Here is a 21,376-nt window from a genome sequence, read left to right on the forward strand (position 1 = left end):
TTCTAAAATCAAGAGCCAAAGACTTAATAATAAGCTTATCGTGAGTATCGTCCTGTCTACTGTAAACTCTCGACTCTCGGTTTATTCTACCTTATCTCAGTTTTTCTCCATTACTTTAATGCACTGTTAACAATAGCCCCATTATCATTAATATGCCACACAAATATTGAACCATGTCCCACGCTGCAAAACAGGAAATTAATGTTTCAGCCACAGTCGGTGAAACTGAGGAACTCATGACGCATTCATGTTCCTGCCTGTATATTGGCCCTTTTACGTAAACTGAAGATTGAAGACACAGTTCTACAGTTTTCCCAGCGTTGTGGGGCTTTATTTCGACATGTTAAAATAACATAAGAAAATAAAGAAACAAGCACAAAAAATCAGTGTGACTGTACTGTACTGTAGTGCAGTGCTATTTCTGAAGACTACTTAAAAATAACAAGAAAGCTTGACTGAGAGAGTCCAGGCTGTGTTGAAGAATAAATGTGGACATCAAGCTTGTTGAACTGCGCAAACCGTTTTTTGCTTATATTTCCATATATATTTGCACGTGTTTCAATAAATCACTACACCTATTCCCCATTTTCCAAGCATGACATAATGAAATGAGGGGTGGCATGAGATTGCACAGCACTGTGCTAATACTGACGGATGTGACAGTGAATAAGCCACAATTTTTTTTCAATAAACAAAGCTGTATACATTTTTAAAATCTCAGTACATACCAGCATTTGTGTTGAATGTTTTGAAACTAAACCTCATATGTGATTTAAAGGGAAACTAACTCTTTAAATTCAATCGCCTAAAGGTCAACCATGAGCCATGAATCATGTTATTGTAAAAACCGCTTAAACGCACCGTCTTCTGAATTTGGAGGTGTAAATTAAAAAAGAAATATTATTCTGCATGGAGCAGAGAAAAGCAAAGAAACAACACGTGCACTCTGTGATTAAATCTTCTCATTAGGTGTAATACCCTTTCAGTAAATAACATTCATTGCTATTCTGCCTGCGTTGAAATGGGTTTAAAGAGATGATGCCTACTGATTTCAGATGCAGTGAAATTATTGTTTTGCCCAGCCCAGTATTATCAGTGAGCCTTGGCTATATAACAGAAATAAAACAATTTAGAAGCACTTTAAATGCTGATTTGTTCCTTGTTCATTCAAATAGCAAAAGTGCAAAAGACAAATTGTAAAGCAAACAATACCTGATTGATATAGCAGTCATTTATCTTTTATAGAATTTTAAAAAAAAATTAAATGAAATTTTAAAACAGAGATTTTGATCCTTTGATACAACTGTAGAACTTCAGGAAAGACACTTATTGTGTCTTATTGTACTGTACTTACTATATTGCTTTAAGAATGCAATAAGATCTGATGATTATATTATCCTTAATATATTATGACGTCAACACTTTGAAAGCATCCCATCGTTTTTATGTCACGACAGTAACATACAATAACGTTTCATTTCTATCCACTAAAGCCTAGCAACCACATAGTGAATCGTTGTGTAGTGCGGTGATATTGGCAGTAGATGGCGCCACTGTTTTTCCTTTCGCGTTTGGGGCCAAATCTCAGTTTTCTCCTTCTTCCAGGTGCGGAGGTTGGGCCTTTCCGCTCTCCGTACAGGAATGTGAGCACTGCATTACGTCAGTCATCCTGCCAGCGGCGAGAGAGCAGCTCCGTCCAGGAGGTCTCAGCTCAGTTTTCTTTCTCTCTCTGTGGAGGATTAAAAGGCGTTTGTGTTTTCTTCCTGCTGTATTTAGAGAGGTGGGAATCTCGGACGGGGAGGAACGAAAACGTGAAGCGGCTCATGACAGCTCTCCTCTTCAGTATGAGGAGTTAGTGAAAAAACAAAAAAGGGACTTGAATATCGACGACACTCTCGCGGAGTAGATGGAGGAACCAGGAGGTAAAGTGGTATTTCACACTGTACCTTTACACTGAAGTGATGCTACATCGCTGGGGTGTAAAAGAGCATCATCTCTCTGTCTGAAGCGCTCAGCTCACGCAATGTTTTTACCTATTAAAACGGAGCTTTTTGGAGACCGAGCGCAGCGGCGCGTCTGTTTGCTCGCTCAAATTCAGATCCCAGTTAAACCAGTATTGCAATTTTCACATGAGGTTTCTGCGCTACACCTATTTACAGGGGAGGCTCGTTTCTTTCTTTGCAGATAAGTGTTACTGTGTGGGCTGTAGAGGAAAAATTCAAGACTCGTTTGAAATGAAAGTCCTCCAGGACACCTGGCACAACGCCTGCTTCAAGTAAGTGGCTGCAGATCGTGATTTTAAGTACCCTCATTACTGTAATGAGCACAGTTTTGTCACTCATACTCCGATGACTGGAGACTTTGTTTGTGTATAAGGAGGAGGTGTTAGCTCGCGCTGACACAGACAGTTGTTTGTGTGATTGATTTTGTGTGTGTGTTTGTAGTTTACTCTGTTTGGATGTACTTACAAATGGACCTGTGGATAATCCCAGAAGTTTCTGTTCTGTCTCCTAAACACAGACTCTTGTCTGTTTTCAGCTGTTCACCATTGTTTTTGTGCACAAAATGCACTCTGTAGGATGTGATTCCTGCCCCCAGTCCCAGCTGACAGATCTCCTCCCCAGGAGAACTTTGCCCCTTCTGCTCTTAAGCTTAATGATTGCCACCGTGGAGATGATACCAGCTCTCTGGCTCGTACAGGTCACTGACCATATTTTTGTGTGCAGCAGTAAACCTGCAGTTTGATGCCAACACACTGCACATGCCAATATTATATAACACCCAGAGGGTTTTTCCCCATGGAGATCAGTTGAAGGTTTTTTTTTTTTTTTTTTTCCCATGTTAAATAAGATAACTCAGGCTGTTTAACAGAAATGGCATGTGGTACTTCAGCTTACTGCAGGGTCACAGTTGCATTTGCTGGGTTGTATTTTCCTAACATTTTAAAACTGATCACCAAAAGCTGACTGCCTGAATCTGTGAAATATTGATTATTAGAGATTTTTTTTCTCACTCTCTCTCTCTATCTCTGACTAAGAAGGCACACCTAACACACACAAGTACACCCAAAAATGTGTTTGGTGTTTGGGAGTGGATCAGGGTTCCTCTGGCACTAAAATTAGAAAACACATTTAATATTTTCTAGGTTAAATGAATCTTACAGCTGGAAAAAAAAAAAAGAGACTCTTAAGCCAGTATGTGGCAGTGTCCTTGGACAACCTTTGATTTCACTCTTTTAAAACACACTTCTCAATAACACAAAGCCTATTTATCTCAGCAGCAAGGTTCCTGACGCAGCTGCATTACTCACCCTTGATCCTCTCACTCCCTTTGTTCTTTTATACCTTTTCACATTTTTGGAATTCCTGGTTATTTCTTTGTGTAATAACTTCCTTTCTTTAAAGTTTCTGCATATATGAAATGTTTTGCATGGGTGTTTTGTTTTTTTGGGGTTTTTTTCCTAAGCACCATTGTAAGCTGACGCCATCGTCGCTAAAATTGTTTGCAAGACATAACTCGTTAAGCAACCAAAAATAAAAATGTCCTTGCAGATGTGATACCCTGTGGTGTTCCCATTCTCTATTGTCAACATGCTGCCCCTCTGCCCTCCGTATACCTCCACCTCGTGTAACATTCTTGTGAGGCGGCGTCACTCTTGTTCCAGTAAACCTGGCAGTGTTATTCAGGCCTATAGGTAATGGCACGTTCAGCTCTGCAGCATTCTGCATTCCTAGACAGCGAATCAGAGATGTGAGCTCTGTCTCAAACACTACAGAAGCCTTTGTGTTGTTGGGGTTTTTTGGGGGTTTTTTTTTTTTTTTTAGACAAAACTATTTCCTATCTTCTTCACGGCTTTCCACCTGCATAACTGCAGATCTTATTGCATTTTTCTGTGGTTAAAAATAGAGTCTTTCCCATGCTGGGGAGAGTTGTGTAACCAAAAATAGAATCCGGAGCTAGATTTGAACAACACTACTATTTTTCTTTTATGTCTTCATTTACATTTTGGTGTTGCCTCTTACTTACATGTGCATTTTAGACTCAGTGAAATTAAATAATTGTTTTACTTTCAAGGAAAACAAACCAAAAAAAAAGCCTTTTTTTTTCTTTTTCTTTTTCTTTTTTTTTTTACACTTTTGGTGCTTATTTAACGTTTTTCATAATCTGAACATTTTAGGTTGATATTAAAGGCAGTAAGTCTTAAAGGCATATCTTGAAGTTGAGTGTTGCAAACAGCAAAATGGCCCAACATTTAGGATCAGTCATGGTCTGATAACTGGATTGGTGCCTTTCCAAAGTAGTTTTCATACCTACCAAAGATGTGGGAAGCAAAGGTCTACCTGTCTATCTGACCTTAATGCTGGCTATCATAGAGGGGTGCCAAAACACTGCTGCTTTTGTCCATGCTAACCTCCGTACACCTCTACAGACCACCGGGTGCACATACGCATTATTTAGAAGATGTGGATGAGTGGATGTTTGCGCCTCATTTAGCCTACCTGTGAAGACATTACATCAAGATGCGCTGTTGGAAGAAGCCCAGCCAGTGGAGGCTGTAGAGGAAAATGTGGAAAGTCTTATGTCCTTCTTGTGGAGTTTACTTAGGTAAAAGTAGCATACCGCTTCATTGCAAGTGTTTTTCCTGATGGCTGTGTCCTCTATTGGCATAATAAAAAGTTGAAGGTGTTGACTTGGCCTCCAAATTCTCCATATCGTGAGCCAGCCGAGCAGTTGTGGGGTGTGTCCAAGATAAACGGGTCTGCTGGAGGCCCAGTTTCACAACTTTGAGGACTTAAAGGATCTGTGGTGAACTTGTTGGTGCTGATGCTGTTGCACACAGTGAAATACGCCTTTGTCAGGCTTTCAAGGCCACATGTAAAAGATCATCTCAGTATCTATTTCTGTCATTACTGTAGCCACACTTTAACAAAGGACTCCAACGGCAATGCATATTAAGGAAACGAGTAATGTTTACTTTGTAGTGTTTGTGCAGCCAACATGACCACGTGAGTTAAGTGCACACGCCCGTTCAGCACCATATATACAAGGAAGTTAGGTGTTTTTATAAGCACACTTGTATCACTTAATGTAGATGGTAAAAGGAAAAAAATGTACAACACTTATATTTTATGAGGTTATTTTGTATATGAATGCTTTTTTGTTCAGAACAAGTTTTTTAATAGTTCTTTGTATGTTTGTTTGTTCTCCTCCACTTAGACACACAGTATGTTGTACATGCAGTATTTTTGAAGAATTGCACCTTTTTTTGTCTTATTCGTAAATATTGTATCTAGCTAAAGGGACAATGAGAGTGTTGATACCTCCAGCCGTTGTTGATGCTGTGCTGACATTACTTGTCTGTGCTACAGTTTAACAAATACTGAATATTTGAGGCTGACAGCAATGTCTCGGTTCTACAATAATCAAATGTGTATAGTGGCTTGTATGTATTATTATTATTTTTTTTTTTAACTTTGTCACTTTATTAGGTACATCTTACAGTAATAGGTTGGGCCTGCTTTTGCCTTCATAACTGCCTTAGGTCTTCATGGCATAGATTTATCAAGGTCCTGGAAAAACTCTTCAGAGATTATAATCCACACTGATGTGATAGCATCACACTGTTGCTGCAGATTTCTCAGCTGCACATCCATGATGTGAATCTCCCGTTCCACCACATCCCAAGGGTGGTCTATCAGAGTGAGATGTGGAGATTGTGGAGGCCATTTGAGTACAATGAACTCATTGTGATGTTTAAGAGACCAGTTTGAGATGATTTTAGCTTTGTGATATGGTGCGTTATTTCACTGGAAAAAGCTTTAATGTTAGTTTCCTTTTTTATTATTTTAGTGTTAGCTTAAGAATTTTTAATTATTATTGTGTGTGTTGTATATTGTGAGGAATATGTCAGGGGCAACCTTTAGGAAATTCTAAACAGTTACTAAAACAAACCTTTCTAAAGCTGAAGGCACCTGACTCCATCGGGCAACTAGCAATAAAAAATTTTAACAACGCAACAAATTCTAAAAGTTAGTTTTCCAAGTTCACAAAATCATTTCCGTACATTTTTTTTTTAATTTAAGTTAACTAAATTGTTTTTCACTTCTTGTATAAGTTTTTGGTTTTGTTTTAGTTAACTATCATAACCTCTCGTCAGACTCTACCATCAGAATGCTGCGGCAGAAACTGACTCATTAAGACCGGGCAAAATATTAAAAGTTGGCACCGTAATTGTATTGCAGCAGAAACGAGTCAATATAAAGCTGCATCTGTATTTTCTCCCACTCCTAATGATGTTTAATAACGTTATTAATCATTTAATGAAAATAGCAAATTTGTGTAATATTGCGTCACACCCAGACATCAGATGTTTGGCCTTTTAGTGCAGTTGTGACCACAGCAGCTTAGCAAGCATTACTCATGCAATCTTAACTTCAGGATAATTATTCTGCTCTGTTACTCCTCAGCTGACAGCACACTGTGATACATCAGGCTGTATCTTGTGTCCTTTTCTTTTATGTTGCTTTCATGTCAAAGGAAAAAGGTTTGTTTCCTGACATTTTTTAAAAGGACACAAATATGGATCTGTTTCATGTCACGTCCTCTCTGCCTCAGAGCCAGCTGTTCCCTTATTCTCCACTTTTCTCTCCGCAGCACAGACACAAACATGTGGTCTTTCCTCCAAAGGACAGCTCCTTCTTAAGTAATGCCAGAAAACTCTAAAATATCTGGAGTCTGTGCCAAAGTCAATAATCCTGGATGAACTATACCTACAGTGGAGAGAACAACGTGATACGCGGGTCTCAGCTGAAGTCTGGAGCCATCACCAAAAGAATAAAAATGCATACAATAAACATTTAAAATAATGTTTTTGTCTTCATCGAGAATCTGATGCTCTTCACCTAACTGGCAAAATAATCATGCTGGGAACCACTCTAAACTGACAGTAGTTGACTGTTGAATATTATAGCCGTTCCTCTACGCAGCCTGTATATTATCTCACACCTGCTGTTACTTTTGTGCATAAGTTCAAGAGAAATCAATGCAGTGAACATTTTCTGTCCTTTTCAAATGCAAATAGTTGACTGGGCTGCTGTCTCTTTTTCACTGTGACTCATTTGTCTACATGTCATCACCGAGACATCAGGATTCTTCTTTAGATGAATGTGTAACCGAGGTGGAAGGTGGAGGGGAAAAAACAAGCCTGAGGAATGATTTGCAAAGTCGGGCAAAACTGGCTCCAGAGGCTTCAGTAATCCGATCTCTCATAAAGTGGCTCATCCTGGCAGTTAAATCTTCTGCCATCATTTTTGCATAACCAGTGCAGCTTGTTCAAGGAGCGCTCAATGCCTGCAGGTGCTTCCCAATCTGCTGGTAACTTCAGCATTCTTCACTCTGAACATTTTGTCTCAGTCTCAGGCATTAACTCTCTGCCAAATATCAGTTTCGATTAGCAGCTAGTCATATAACAGGAGCACCAGTCGACACTATTTATAACAGTAGTGCTAGCTCTTACTACGACGCCTTCGTTAGACTGTTGAAGGAGGAGAAATACAATGAGAGACACTCAGAAATCCTAAACCCCAGGATGTGTTTCTGAGCTAATGTGGTTAACGGCGTGACTTGTTAGTATTTAAAGTGACCTGCCTAAGAAATTGAACTGTAATCAAAAGCTGTATTATAGCCCAACTGGATAATTTGAGGACTTTGGCTCTGTAGAGTCTTATCTTGAGGTGGTGATCCTGAATCCCATTAAGCACTGAATAAGGACTTGGCAGCCATAGAGGCATTGCGCAGTCTTCAAGTAAGAGAAGTTCTCCCAAATCTGACATCTGCTTCTTCAAAAGTGGAACATTTTTATTTAATTACTTTTGTGATCCCTGCCTCTCTAACAGTGCAAGCCCCGGGACATTTCAGCTACAAGGTATTCGCTCTGTTGTACACCTTATAGAACATAGTTTGGCACGTTAAGCGTTTGGAATATACCCTCTAGCTAATTTGATAAGTTTGACTGATGGCTTCTATAGGAGCTTTCTTTGATTGTTCAACACAGCTTACAGCGTTTAAGAAACAAGGATGAGATACATTTACAGAAAGGTTACCAAGTTTGGTAAGAAATATTTAAAGTTAAATTATAAGAGTTAATATTTCAGTAGAGTCATTAATAATTTTGGACAATTGGCAAAGCGATCAGAATTTTTGTTACAGCTTTTCTCGTGTGATGTTTTTACTCTTTTATTTTATTTACAGACAATTTTTGGAAGAAGGTTCCATATTGTTGATTCATTGATTAATCAAAAATTACACTATTTTTTTGGTACATCATACAAGTATAAATGGTATAAAACACGGATGTGGCACTGTGGTGTCACCATTCATTTTTGGACTCCACATTTTGAAACTAAGCTGTAGCCATTTTTGTTTTGTTTTTAAGCCAGCCGTTACCTTTATACAGGTGAAGGGTGGAGTGCGATTCAGCAAACTTGGTTAACAAGCTGCATTTATAAATTGTGTGGGTGCAACACAGACACGCCTATCAGCTTATTATTTCTAAGCAGTGGATTAATGTAATCTTACTCGCCAAGCTGGAGCACAAACTTCTAGAATGAGCCAGCGAGCACACAGCAAGCCATATCATTAGTCTGATAATCTGTTTAAAAAGCACCAATAGCACACACACAATGAAGAGGTTCTGTCTAATGACCACATGATTTCCTCAGGGATTAATAAAATATTCTGATTCTGATTTTGAAGTCACAGATAAGGCCTAGATGATGCTGATGACAGATAACTGAATTATATCCATGGATGAGTTCTAGAAAATTCAGCCCCTAATATGATTTTTCAAGCTGTGAAGTTTTTGACACCCTTTTTGGCTGCTTGAGGAATTGCAGCTTTTGCTACTTCTGCATTGGCTCAATGTTTCAGCTCCAGAGGTTGACCCTTGATTACAAAGGCTGAGTGAGGAGGGTCTGCCAAGTGCAACAGAGTTAATGGACGTTTCCTTGGTTACATATATGACACAGCATACACAAACAAAAGTCCAAAGTTTCAATTCTTTATGTTTCCTGAACTTTCAAAAACTCCTAGATTAACAAGCAAAAACTGATTTGATTTATCTATGTTTGCTTATTTTTGATTCATTTTTAGCTTGAAGGCATCTAACGGTGTCTGGTTTTTGGTTTTTTGGGTTGTTTTTTTTTTTTTAATTACTGCATTTTAGGAGAGTGGAAATCAATAGTCACTTGTAGCACGTTTGCAACTGATTAAACTTCTGATTAAAAACTTCAATATTTTTACAAGAAACCATCCATCAATGACAGTCCACATGGGGTTATCACCACAGAGTAAAGATGTTAAAGTCAGCAGCTTCATTGAGGGGGCAAATTTCACTGGCTGACTGGCCACGTTGCACCCCTAGGTATGTGTGACTGCACTGACCTCTCAGCTATGACTTCACAGGTTATTTACTGGAGGAGGATTCTCGGCAGTTTGGATTTGTTTTTTGTTGTTGTTGTTTTTTACAGTGTGCATGAGAAACTGTTCAAAAAACACTTTGTTTCAGAGATATTGCAATATTAGAAATATTGGAAAATCCAGGTCTTTATTATGCTGTTATTATTAGGCTGTTCTTATGCACAGTCGATATTCTCTATCAGCATCTTTGGCTGGCTTTTCCCCTGCTGTGTCTCACATATATTGCACATCTAACATCCATGTAGTCAAACAGGCTTTTGAGACTCTGACCGCCATCATGTCATCATAGACATCTGCTTCACATTTCAAAATCCATTCTGAAGTCTGTTGTTCTGTCTCTGTAACCCTGAGTGTTGTTTTTTTTCCTGTCTCCTTAGATGTTCTGTCTGCTGTGACCACCTGACTAACTGGTACTATGAGAAGGACGGCAAGCTGTACTGTCGCAATCACTACTGGGAAAAGTTTGGAGAGCTCTGTCATGGTTGCTCTCTGCTCATGACCGGACCTGCGATGGTAAGTCTGCTACTTTCATTCTTATACTCCATTGTTTTTGATTTTTGGTTGCTGTTTTTTTTTTAAGCTGTCGCTCAAAGACACTGGAATCTGAGCCAACACCTAATCAGCCCAGACTGCACTAATTTTACATCTCATAGCACTCTATGGCCTGTAAAAACATTTAGATAACATTGTTAGTTGCTTTTGGCTGAGACAGCACATGTAAGCTCGGGTGCGGTATGTGAAATAGATGCACATCTCAGGCAGTCAGGATGTAATTAAAGGTGCGATCAAGTTGCATGGTTTTTTTGTGGTGGGGGGATCTTTCCAAAAGCTTTATAGAAACTTTACACGAAATTTGTTAGGCTTCTCTTTTAATGCTTACATGACACGCTGACCTGGCCTGGCACTCAGCCCTCTTGTGTTAAAGACTTGAAAACAGCAGAGCTATCCATACTCTGGTGTAGAATGAGAATTACAACCCACCAGATCGTGTTTTTTTGGGTTTTTTTCTCTTTGCGCATCTGGTGTCTTTTGTTTTTTCTTTTGGAGACTCTCAACACTGGGTCGAGACTGTTTGACCACTGCTGTTTGCATGTGATTGCCTGGCTTTCAGCGTCTGTCTTGCCATGATCTTATAACACCAGTTGCCAACCCTTTCCCTGCCTACTTAAATAATGCCAGAAAGCCCACAGACCATGTCAGTACGCTCTGTTCCTGTTTCTGCTTACTGCTCCAGATTAACGTGCGTTAAAAGGCAGGGGGGCAGTTTTTTTTGTGGCAGTTATTACATTTACAGATGAGTGATACTTCACATGGGCTGCTGCTGGACTTAGCAGAATGCGGTCTAGACTTTACTTGTGAATTACTTTCCCCCCCTTGAGGCCCCATTATGTTCCCTCTCAGTGCAGAACTTCTCCACAGTTCTCTGTTAATGCATGCCACACTCTGCCACTCACATTATGATCCGTACTGATGGTATAAAGATAAATGACGCCTGTTTTTTGGGGTTTGTTTCTCCACAAAGAGAAAATTTAATTAATAAAAAATGAAAAGCCAAGTCGATTAAAGTAAAGAAACTGACATGCAGTAAATTTAAGCCAAATGTCAGCCAGCATCGATTTTTAATATCTACAAATCAAAAACCTAAAACTGAGGTGGCCACAAATGGGGTCACTTTTCTAGCATGGAGCCAGGCTCAAGTTTTTCTTTTCGCCACCAAGCAACACACATAATGGAGTCCTCTATTTGGTTCTGGCATTCTGCTTCATCAGCCAGCGAAGCCAAGTGTTTTTGGCAGGGCTGAACTGGCACCGGAGCCTCTCAGCCAGAAAGAAAATCATTGTGGTCCATCAGCGGAGGAGGGTCATGTAGAGCTGCTGCTTGTTAAGTATTCAAGTCCAGAACACTATTGTTTCTGTCCTGGTCCAGCTGATTGTTAGTTCATTGATTCTTTGGAGATGTTTTTGGAATTCAGAGCACTGTGTTTATGATCAGTTTATGCAATCCCGTTTTTGTTTTCCAGTGTCATATTTTTCTGCCCACAATGGGGTCACCATTAATTGTCCCTCACTTTGTTCTGGCTTTGCCAAGTTTTTACAGCTCCGTACTGCTGTCTGAGCCTCAGGCAGGTTTGTGGCTGCTCTTAGTCACTGGCGGTTTTTCTGTTCCTGGCTTAAAGGCAGGGAGGTACTGACAGACTCCTGAGGTGTCACAATGATTTGGCTGACATCACTTTAATCTCTCTGCAGCAGCAGGGAATCCTTTCACAGCACAATGTTACTGACTCAGAGCTGTGGCAATAATGTGGGAAAAATACTGAACAGCTCCCCATGTGCTTATTGCAAATCGTTGAGATAACTAATCCATAGATGAACAAAAATCAAAGCTTTTGAATTGTTTCTATCACAATGCAGTGAGAAAATTAGAGTTGCTGCTCTTCTGCTGGTGCTTCTTTCAGCTGCTCCCTTTAAAGGTCACCATAACAGATTATCTTTTTCTGTCACACCAACCCTCTGCATGTCCGCCTTCATTACAGCCCTGGCTGGTTCCGGTATGTTTGATCTGGCAAACATTTTATGCCGTATACCATTCGTGACGCAACTCTCTCCATTTATCTGGGCTTGGGACCAGCACTAGGAGTACCTCTCTACCACCACCAAGCTCTGCTCACAGCTTGAAAGCATTAATATTGAAATGTAAAATCCTGTCCAGCACGGTTTTGAAAAATATGTCCACATGAAGAGTCCACATCAGGAGCAAGAGATGATGATATAACCCTAAATATTGCCCAATCAGAAGCAACAAATAGGAACATGGCACACAGGCTGATGGTAAAAAAGGGAATAAAGGTGCACGGCTCTGAGGTTGCTTTACTTGTTCACATGTAACCACAGAAAATCAGTTTCTCTAAATCTTTATCCTGGAAGATTTTGTTTTATTCTCCTTTTTCAGGGACTTAGTCCATTCACAACGACCGTTTTAAAGCCAAAATGCATAAAACAAGCTACATTCTCCAAAATACCCATGTACATGTGGACAGGGCCTGAAACACCTGGTTATATTGGGCAGGTTTTGATAATTGGCAGTCTGGTCTAACAATACCAGGTGAATGTAATCTTTAAACCCCCTCAAGTCCCACTGATCCCCCCATTAACTTTTAATCACTTTCCCTTTGTCTTCCTCGCCGCCTCCTCCTTTTTTTTCTTGTTGGGTACAGTTTCAGCAGTTACTCCCATTGTTCCCAGGACCACTATTTCAGCTAGCGGGAAAACAAAAGCGCCATCCTCTTCCTGTTTTGGTTTCACAATCAAGCCTTCATTTTCACAAGAGGTTTTGTACCTGGTTGTAGACAAAACTGTCCAATGTGTGCAAGATTTCTAGGCAAACACTTTAAGCCCAGACATTTTTGTGCAATCGACTTGTATTTCATCACAAGTTAAAACCAAAACTCTGTCTATTGCCTATTTAATTACATAAATAATCCTGAAATCAACATTTTACTTGTTTGCAAAGGGTAGACATATGATCTCATCTTGCATGAGAGGGATGAAAACAGTGTGATGAAAGTGAAGTCCTGCATGCATGTCAGAAAGGGAAATCGATGACTGATACGTACGCAGTGTGGGTGAGAACTGAAGCAGCTGAAAGTTTCAGACCATTGAAAAGGAGAAAGCCAGTAAGACGAGTGTGTCAGATCCACAGAGGGTGATGTCATAGCAGATTCCAGACAGGCTGAGAGTGAAGCAGGTGTTACGGCTATGTCACCGCTCACGGTGGGAGGGAGGAGGGCAGAAAACAACACGCAGCTCACAGCTCACCAGCAAAGCACAACAGAACAAGACAGCAGCCTCGTCGCGTTACTTCTGAATGGAGAACTAGCCCGTTTGTTTCTGATTCCAGGTGGCTGGAGAACATAAGTACCATCCTGAGTGTTTTGTTTGCTTGAGCTGCAAGGTGGTCATTGAAGACCGGGACACCTACGCTTTAGTCGAGAGGTCAAAACTATATTGGTAAGTCACCTGCACTGGATTTCTTTAAAGCTGTTTATTGAGAACTGCTCAGAGCAGCAATTGTAGGGCTGTAACGTACATGTCTCGGTATGTAGGCTCATTTTTATAGTCTATAAGTAAAGGTTGTAAACTCATTTATAGACCACTCCGACAGCCGTTCCATGAAAATCAGCCAGGTGCTTCCACCTAACGCCACCAGAGTGAACTGTTCTTATTTTATTTTTTTCTGCAGTGTCTTTAGAGTATTTAATGAAGCCAGATACATTTTTACCTTCATGTTTAGATTATTTTAAGTTTTTTAATTAACATTCATTTCCCCACCATTTCAGAGTGCTCAGGTACATAGATATAGATAATAGGTACTTTACTGATTGCACATGGGTAATTAGTGTACATAAAATAATATGTGCACTATAAATCTAAGAAAAACCGCTGCATAACTTCACTCATACCTGATGCGGTTTCATCAGTGTGCCATTTCTAAACTTCTATTTAACAGCCATAAGCTACACTCACGAGTGTTAAAAGATGACGATATTGGAAAATTGCTTTGATCCAGGAGTAGTCACAGCTTGGAGTCATATGCTTGACCTTTTTTGATCAGCTGCCTGTCCCACATGATGATATGAGACTTGTATCTAGAATGCACTTTTTAATCCAGTGAGTTATCGCAAAAATGGATAAAGCAGCCAATACACCAATGCTTGTTTCTGTAACATAATGGCACTGATATTAAGTTGTTGCAATATTGCTAATAAAGCAAAAAGATCTGTTGAGCAAAGATTAGATTTTACTTTAGGTTACAACACTTGGTTGGTCTAAACTAAACTTGATCTTATGTGTTTTTCAACTCTGGACATTTCATGTGGTTCTTCTGCTGTGATTCAGTTTTATAGTCCTTCAATTAAAAATCCTCGTCTCCACTTTTTCTAGAGCGTCTTACATTTAATTGTACTGGCCAATGGCAGGAATGTCATAAAAAGTTAATGTTCACCCTCAAGTATGATTAGTTGGTCACTACTGCATGACTTCCTGTTACTCTGTGCCCTCTGAATCAATCTTTAATAAAATGTGCTTCTGCCTTCTCCTGGTGTGAACAGCGGAAAGTGCTACAAGCAGAAGGTTCTCACACCCATGTTGGAAAAACGCTCGTACGACTCGGTCCTGGACTCACTGCCCCACACGGTGACCCTCATCTCGATGCCTTCTGCAGCCAATGGGAAGAGAGGCCTCTCTGTGTCAGTGCTGAGGGATGTCAATGGCTCAGCGAGTGTTCAGGTCAAAGAGTAAGTAGGACCTTGTGATGTCTTACTCCATGCCTGTCCTTGAGGCTCTGTGGGAACAGCATGAGTAATGCTTTACATAACGTTGATTATAGGTTGACTAAATAGCAGGTGTGTGTAAATAAGCCTCTGAAAGAAAAAGTACTTATTGACAGATTAATAATATATGCAAGTTTTTCGAGTCCTGGTGTCCTGGTGGGCAGACAGGACTGGCTGTTTTTAAACCACCACATTTATTTCATAGTCCTCACTTACTCATGCTGCTGCTGTTTTTCCAGGGTCAGAGGGATGCTTATTAGTCCAGAGGTTCGAAATGCCATCCATGTTGGAGACAGGATTCTGGAGATCAATGGCCTTCCTGTGGCGACTTTGATGGAGCAGGAGGTGGGCTGACATATTATCTCTGATGCTTATGGAGTGAAGTCATTCAGCCGAAGCCAATTAGTTTCATCATTAACACAATTCCTTGAGTGCACTTTCGCATAGCAATGTTGTTATACAATCGCTGCATATTTGATTTTTGACATTCCTCCCATTCCTCAATCATTTGTGCATAAGCTGGGAGGCAGAGGTGTGTAATGACTGCACTTATAGGCTCATTCCCACGATCAGTGTTTTTGTGTTCGACTGGTTGGTTCCTTTTTGATGTTTTCGTTATCATTAAAGATTTGTTTCTGTATACCAAAACAGAATTTCATCAGACAAATAAAATAATCCATAAATAAAAACAAATGCACAATTAAAGGAAACTCATGTTGTTGCCCAACATGAATAACTGACATCATCATGAGTTATGAATAGTTCGATGTGCTAAATGAGACTAACTCACAGAACTTGATTTAGCTTCTTACTTTACTCGTACCTGACTCATTAGCTGGTAATCTTTACCCGTCAGACTCTGCAGTGTCAAAGGGTGAACAGAGACACTATTATAACATTGCATAAACTGGGCTTTTAGTTTCCTTCTTCCTTGAACCAAGCCCATGGTGCTCAACACTGGGATAGTTGTTACCGTTAAACGTAAGCATATCTAGACACTCTGATCACAGTAACTTGGTCACTGCACTGGTCACAGCATGCATGTCACAGTCCTGCAATTTATGTGGTGGGAGTGTTACCACCTACAGCACTGGACTTGCGTCACACACAGGCTTCTTAAAGGAAAGGGCTGAGCCGGTAACAAAACAATGACTACACCTCAGATTTCACCATCAGTTGTCCTTTGGATAAGCAAATCCCAGCCTTAAAGCATTGATGTTGAACCATGGATCTTTGACTGCAGCTTTTAAGCATCGGTTTTATAATATAGTTATAAATTATACTAGTATTTATTTATTTTTGCAGTGTTGTTTAGGAAGTTTTATTACACTGCCATCAAATCATGCTAACGTGGAAGGATGATAGTTTACAGGAAGTAAACGTGGGGGATTTGTTGTTAAAAAGCCTACAAACGGTGTAATTGTGGAAAATCCATTAACCCTAGTTAATAAATATATATATATATGGATTTTTTTAAAAAATTTTTTTCTATCCAGGTGGATGATCTTATTCACCGTACCAGTCACACGCTGCACCTTCTAATAGAGTACGACCCAGTCAGGCATCGTTTGGACCGGCTAAGGCTGGAATCACCGGGGAACCAGCTAGGAGTCCCAGCCACCTCCCGCATGCGCATGTCCTCACCATCTGACACGGTGCTGGAGAGAACAGATGTGGTTGATGATGGCACACTGAAAAGGAGGTCTTTGAGGTATGTTACAACAACCTACAACTTCCATGTTTTGGAGTCTGTAATGAAAAAGAGATCTGGGATGTGCGTTATTATTAATGAGCATTGTTGTGTTTCAGGCGCAGTAACAGTATATGCAAGTCACCGGGACCAACTTCTCCTAAAGACCATCCATTTATTACACGAGACATTGGGCGCTCGGAGTCCTTGAGATCCTCCACTAGCTGCTCTCACCGCATTTTTCGGCCATGTGACCTCATACACGGAGAGGTCTTAGGAAAAGGATTTTTTGGACAGGCGATCAAGGTGAGTCCTTTACTCTTTTACTCCTGCCATCGAGCAAGTTTTGTGAGCTTCATGTAATTCATGTGTTCCTTCTGTCGCAGGTGACTCATAAAGCCACAGGAGAGGTGATGGTGATGAAGGAGCTGATCCGGTGTGATGAGGAGACCCAGAAAACTTTCCTTAAAGAGGTTGGTAATCTGCAGCAGGAGCCTCCGATTAGTCACAGACAAAGCAGAGCCCACTGTCTCTGTATGGAGCTGTTTATTAATACACACCACTAAAGGCACGGCACATGACCCAGTAGTTAACTCTTTGTATTTGTTGTTGTTGCCAGAGTCTTGTGGAAATGCATTAGCTTGACTTGTATTTTATTCAGTGCTTTTTATCCCACAGAGTCTCGTGTAAATTAATTTGGGATCATCTGCTTATAATAATCTGGAGCTTTTTTTCCTTTTTTTTCTGTCACACGTTTTCAGGTCAAAGTAATGCGAAGCCTTGACCATCCCCACGTTTTGAAGTTTATCGGCGTGCTATACAAAGACAAAAGGCTCAATTTGATTACTGAGTTTATTGAGGGCGGTACGCTGAAGGATTTCATCAGAGACATGGTGAGTCTAAAAAACTTAAACACTCCTCACTCACAGTGAAGCACAAAAACAGTGGCCAAAGACAGAGCCTTTTTTTTTTTTTTTTTTTTTTTAGCAGGAGTTATGTAGGGAGGGGAGGGAGGGTGGTGACCTGGAGTAAACTCTGCACTGATACAGGGCTCTGGACTCTATAATTGGCTGTGTTGCGTATCAACTGACCGACACGTGGAGCGAGAAAAGTTATAGAAAGTGTTCTCAGGTGAAACTTGGAACAGTCGCGCTCCGCTCCTCCCCCCTACTGCCGACGCCTATTCACACACTGAGGAGAGTGAGGGTGCTTTGTCCCTAATGAGGCTTGAAGCATGTGGGGGAGGACTATTTTAGATTTAGTTTATTTCATAAAGGTCTAATTTCATTTAACATAGCTGTCTCCTACTTAGTGTAAAATCATTATATTTAACACTGTTATGGTCTCTGAGAGAGCTTCTGTTTGTCTCATTGCTTTTGCTTTTTCCTGACTAACAGGACCCGTTTCCATGGGAGCAGAGGGTGAGCTTTGCGAAGGGTATCGCTTCTGGCATGGTAAGTTGGCCTCCTGCAAAGAAATTACTAGCTCCTACTTTCACCTGACTGTATGTGTTCAAACATCCACATCTATTAGATATTAAGTGCCACAAATGAGCCGGAGAATGAAACTAATTTATTCAAAGAAACTGTGAAGTTGAAAAACTATAACAATTGTGCTACTGTGTAACAAAATGTTTAACATAGGTGTAGATCAACCTCATGCTGTGACAAAGTGCAACCTTTTTATTCATCTTGTAGAGATTTTATGAAATCTGCCTTTAGAAGATTTGAGCACATGAATAATTTATCTTGGGATTTTCTGTCTTTACTTGACGTGACTTTCACCTTTTTGTTTTTAGGCCTACCTCCACTCAATGAGCATCATCCACAGAGACCTAAATACTCACAACTGTCTGGTTAAACTGGTAGGTGGCATTTCATCTTAGAAGCAGTTAAACATGATGAAGTGTGAATGGTTTTTATTTCAAGAATGAGCAAAAGCTGGGTTGTACGCAGCTTTTAATGTTTTTTTTTTTAAAGATTAAAACCTTTGCAGACTCCAAAAGACCACCAAAGAGCTAAACATATTGGGGATTTCTGGGTATTATATGCCATTAATAAACCCTGTTCTCTCCTATCCTGGGTAACTAGAGAAGTAAAACCCTCACTTGTAATCATTCAACAGGACAACACTGTAGTCGTTGCTGATTTCGGACTGTCCCGACTCATAGTAGAAGAGAAAGTTAAACCTCTACCTGAAAAACCTACCAATAAGAAACGTTTTAGACGGATTGATCGAAAGAAGCGGTACACCGTTGTGGGGAATCCTTATTGGATGGCTCCAGAGATGCTAAATGGTGAGTGGTGGACATTAAAAAAAGAAAAGAAAAAAGTAATGCCAGCTTAAAGTGTACCCATTTTGTAATTTAATGTATTTATCTGTTATTTCAGGTAAACGTTACGATGAGAAGGTGGACATTTTCTCTTTTGGAATTGTTCTCTGCGAGGTAAGATGATGATTTTACTCAGTTTACTAAAAGTAATGGCTTAACGAGCATATTTTGGGGTTAGATGACAGACCTCGCATGCAATTAAGCCTTTCAAAGTAAACACTGATGTATTTATGTGTAAAAGCATTGTGTGCACATCACTATCTGTTCAATTGATTGACTACTGTTTATCCTCCTTACTGTGATTCAGATCATTGGACAAGTCTACGCAGACCCCGAGTGCCTCCCCAGGACTTTGGACTTTGGCCTAAATGTTGGCAAGTTTGTGGAGAAGTTTCTCCCTGAAGACTGCCCACCAGCTTTCTTTCCACTGGCTGTAGCCTGCTGTGACCTCACACCAGACAACCGGTGAGCCACAGCCTTTGTTTTGTAATGCGTTACAGATTTCAGTTAACTTGTTGTGAAAAGTTAATGTTCTGCAGAGTTGCTGACCGTTAGAGTTTAAGTTCTTAATAACCTGAAAGAGTCAAGAGATGTGGCCATTTGAGAACTGTATCTGCCTTGACTTGAGACGGTATCCGGCCTTTTAATGAAACTGGCTGTAGGAGGAGGAGTGAAACAAAAACCCTTTCAGATGCCATCTCAACCTGCTCGCTGAGGGACACGCCTCTGCTACCAGATTGCTTCCTCATGTTTTCTCTCAACCTTGTCAGTCTGGTTTTAGCCTCAAACCCCTCTCTGTGCCCTCGTTAACCCTTTTCTCCTTTTTTTATTCCTCAGTCCACCTTTTCAGAAGCTTGAGGACTGGTTTGCAGCTCTGTCACTCAATCAGGAGCTGGGAATCCCCCTGCCTGCCGAACTGGAAGAACTGCATCAGAGCCTGAGTCGACTTTATTGGCCTAAAGACGGCTCTCCAAACCAGAGCTCCGATCAGTCGTTAACCCCAGTGGCAGCCTCTCCAGATTGCTCGAGCACGACAGACAATGGCACTTAGGACTTCTGCTTGTTCTGTCTGTATTTACTTTAGTGACACCTCTGACCTGCTGCACTGTGGATGTGTAAAAAGAGGAAAGTTGTATTGAACCCGAGCCGTATTAAAACTGGATAACCTGTGGTAGCTGGATCAATCTGTGTTTTTGGGACTTTAACCCTGTGAATACCAGTGAACTGCAAAGAGAGTGAAAAGACATTTCAAAATTACAAGTGTTTACTAATTCCACTCATTACAAAGAAGATTGTTCACTCTGTATAAAGACAAAAGAAAAATGTCCTCCCTGGCAGAGGGAAAGAATCTTTCTTTCTAAGGCGGAGGACTTTATGCTCCCACGTGACAACAGTTTTGTTTTCTGGTGGAGTTTTTTTGGCTCTGGAGTTGTTGTTGCTGTGTGTGGAATGCACAGATCGGTCCTTGCGCAACAGAGGAGTCACCTCACTTCAGCAGCAAAGAAAACAAAGATCCTTGACAGTCAAGCTCATTGGCATGCCCAAATAAACAAAAAACACAGGTGTGACTTAGGGCAGCAAAGAAAGCAAAACGCACACCGCTGCTGCTGAATGGTGCCATCGTGCTGAGAATTCGCGCACGATGGCAAAGAAATGTTCAGATTGTGTTTATTCTAAGCATCACTCATCTCATTTTTGACAACCACGGATCTGTGTACTTTCTAGCTTAATTATTTTATCAAAATGTTGAACGAACACCGTGCAGATGTTTTATTTCTGTCAAAAAAAACGGGACAAAAGCTCTTTTGCAGTTAAGGACTGCAAAAATGATTGTCAGACATAATCATGCAAGAGCTGACTGTTTGGAAAAAGAAAAAAAACTGCCTTTGTACAGGACTGGATATTTTTCCCTAACCACTGTAAATAAGTATGTACATATTATAGCACTAATTTGATGTCTTGTTTTTTATTTTTTTTAACGGGACCTCTAGATTTGTATATTTTAGACATTTCGTCAGCAAATGACATTTTGGCCTTTTTTTGCTATCATCATGCAGGGTACTGACAACCAGCTGTAACCACTATTATTTATATTAATGTAGTGTTTCATAAATAAACCTTCTGAAAGTCGCATTTTTAATTGTCGTTATTCAGGTGTGCATGACATCAAACGCTCTGAAGGCGCCTAACTTTGTGAATGAAGTAACTCGAGAATGTGGCAATGAATGATTTTGAAATTAATCCTTTAGGTGCATCCACTAAAAAGTTTGAATTTTAGTGACTTCAAAGTCAAGGTGAATGCAGTAACTCAAGAAGGCAGTCTCCTAGGATTTTCACACTTATACGTCGTGTAGGTCTTTAGTTTTAAATTTTTTATGCCCAATTAACAACAATGGCAGATCGGCCATTGGTACTCCGTTCTATTCATGCCTGTTGTGGTGTTTTCTGGCAGCTGCCAGTCCATGTGTATGGTGCGGGTCTGTCCCACTAAAGAACACATGGAGTCTGTTTCTGACACCTGCCCTAATTGGGTAACAGCCTGTTGTCT

The 21,376-nt window shown here is 40.3% G+C and overlaps 1 protein-coding gene across 1 annotated transcript; it reads left to right on the plus strand.

The window, feature by feature from the left end:
- Nucleotides 1-1,609: 1,609 nt before the first annotated feature.
- On the plus strand, nucleotides 1,610-20,961 carry limk2 (LIM domain kinase 2). Its single transcript, XM_005473344.4, has 16 exons — nucleotides 1,610-1,922; nucleotides 2,185-2,275; nucleotides 9,855-9,990; nucleotides 13,375-13,484; nucleotides 14,585-14,770; nucleotides 15,046-15,151; nucleotides 16,303-16,517; nucleotides 16,616-16,802; nucleotides 16,883-16,969; nucleotides 17,258-17,389; nucleotides 17,894-17,950; nucleotides 18,295-18,360; nucleotides 18,621-18,792; nucleotides 18,887-18,942; nucleotides 19,136-19,293; nucleotides 19,666-20,961. The coding sequence occupies exons 1-16, from the start codon at nucleotides 1,907-1,909 to the stop codon at nucleotides 19,877-19,879; spliced, it is 1,989 nt and encodes a 662-aa protein (XP_005473401.1). The 5' UTR covers nucleotides 1,610-1,906; the 3' UTR covers nucleotides 19,880-20,961.
- The last annotated feature ends 415 nt before the right edge of the window (nucleotides 20,962-21,376 follow it).

Source organism: Oreochromis niloticus, linkage group LG12, assembly GCF_001858045.2.
Source record: "Oreochromis niloticus isolate F11D_XX linkage group LG12, O_niloticus_UMD_NMBU, whole genome shotgun sequence".
Lineage (NCBI taxonomy): Eukaryota > Metazoa > Chordata > Actinopteri > Cichliformes > Cichlidae > Oreochromis > Oreochromis niloticus.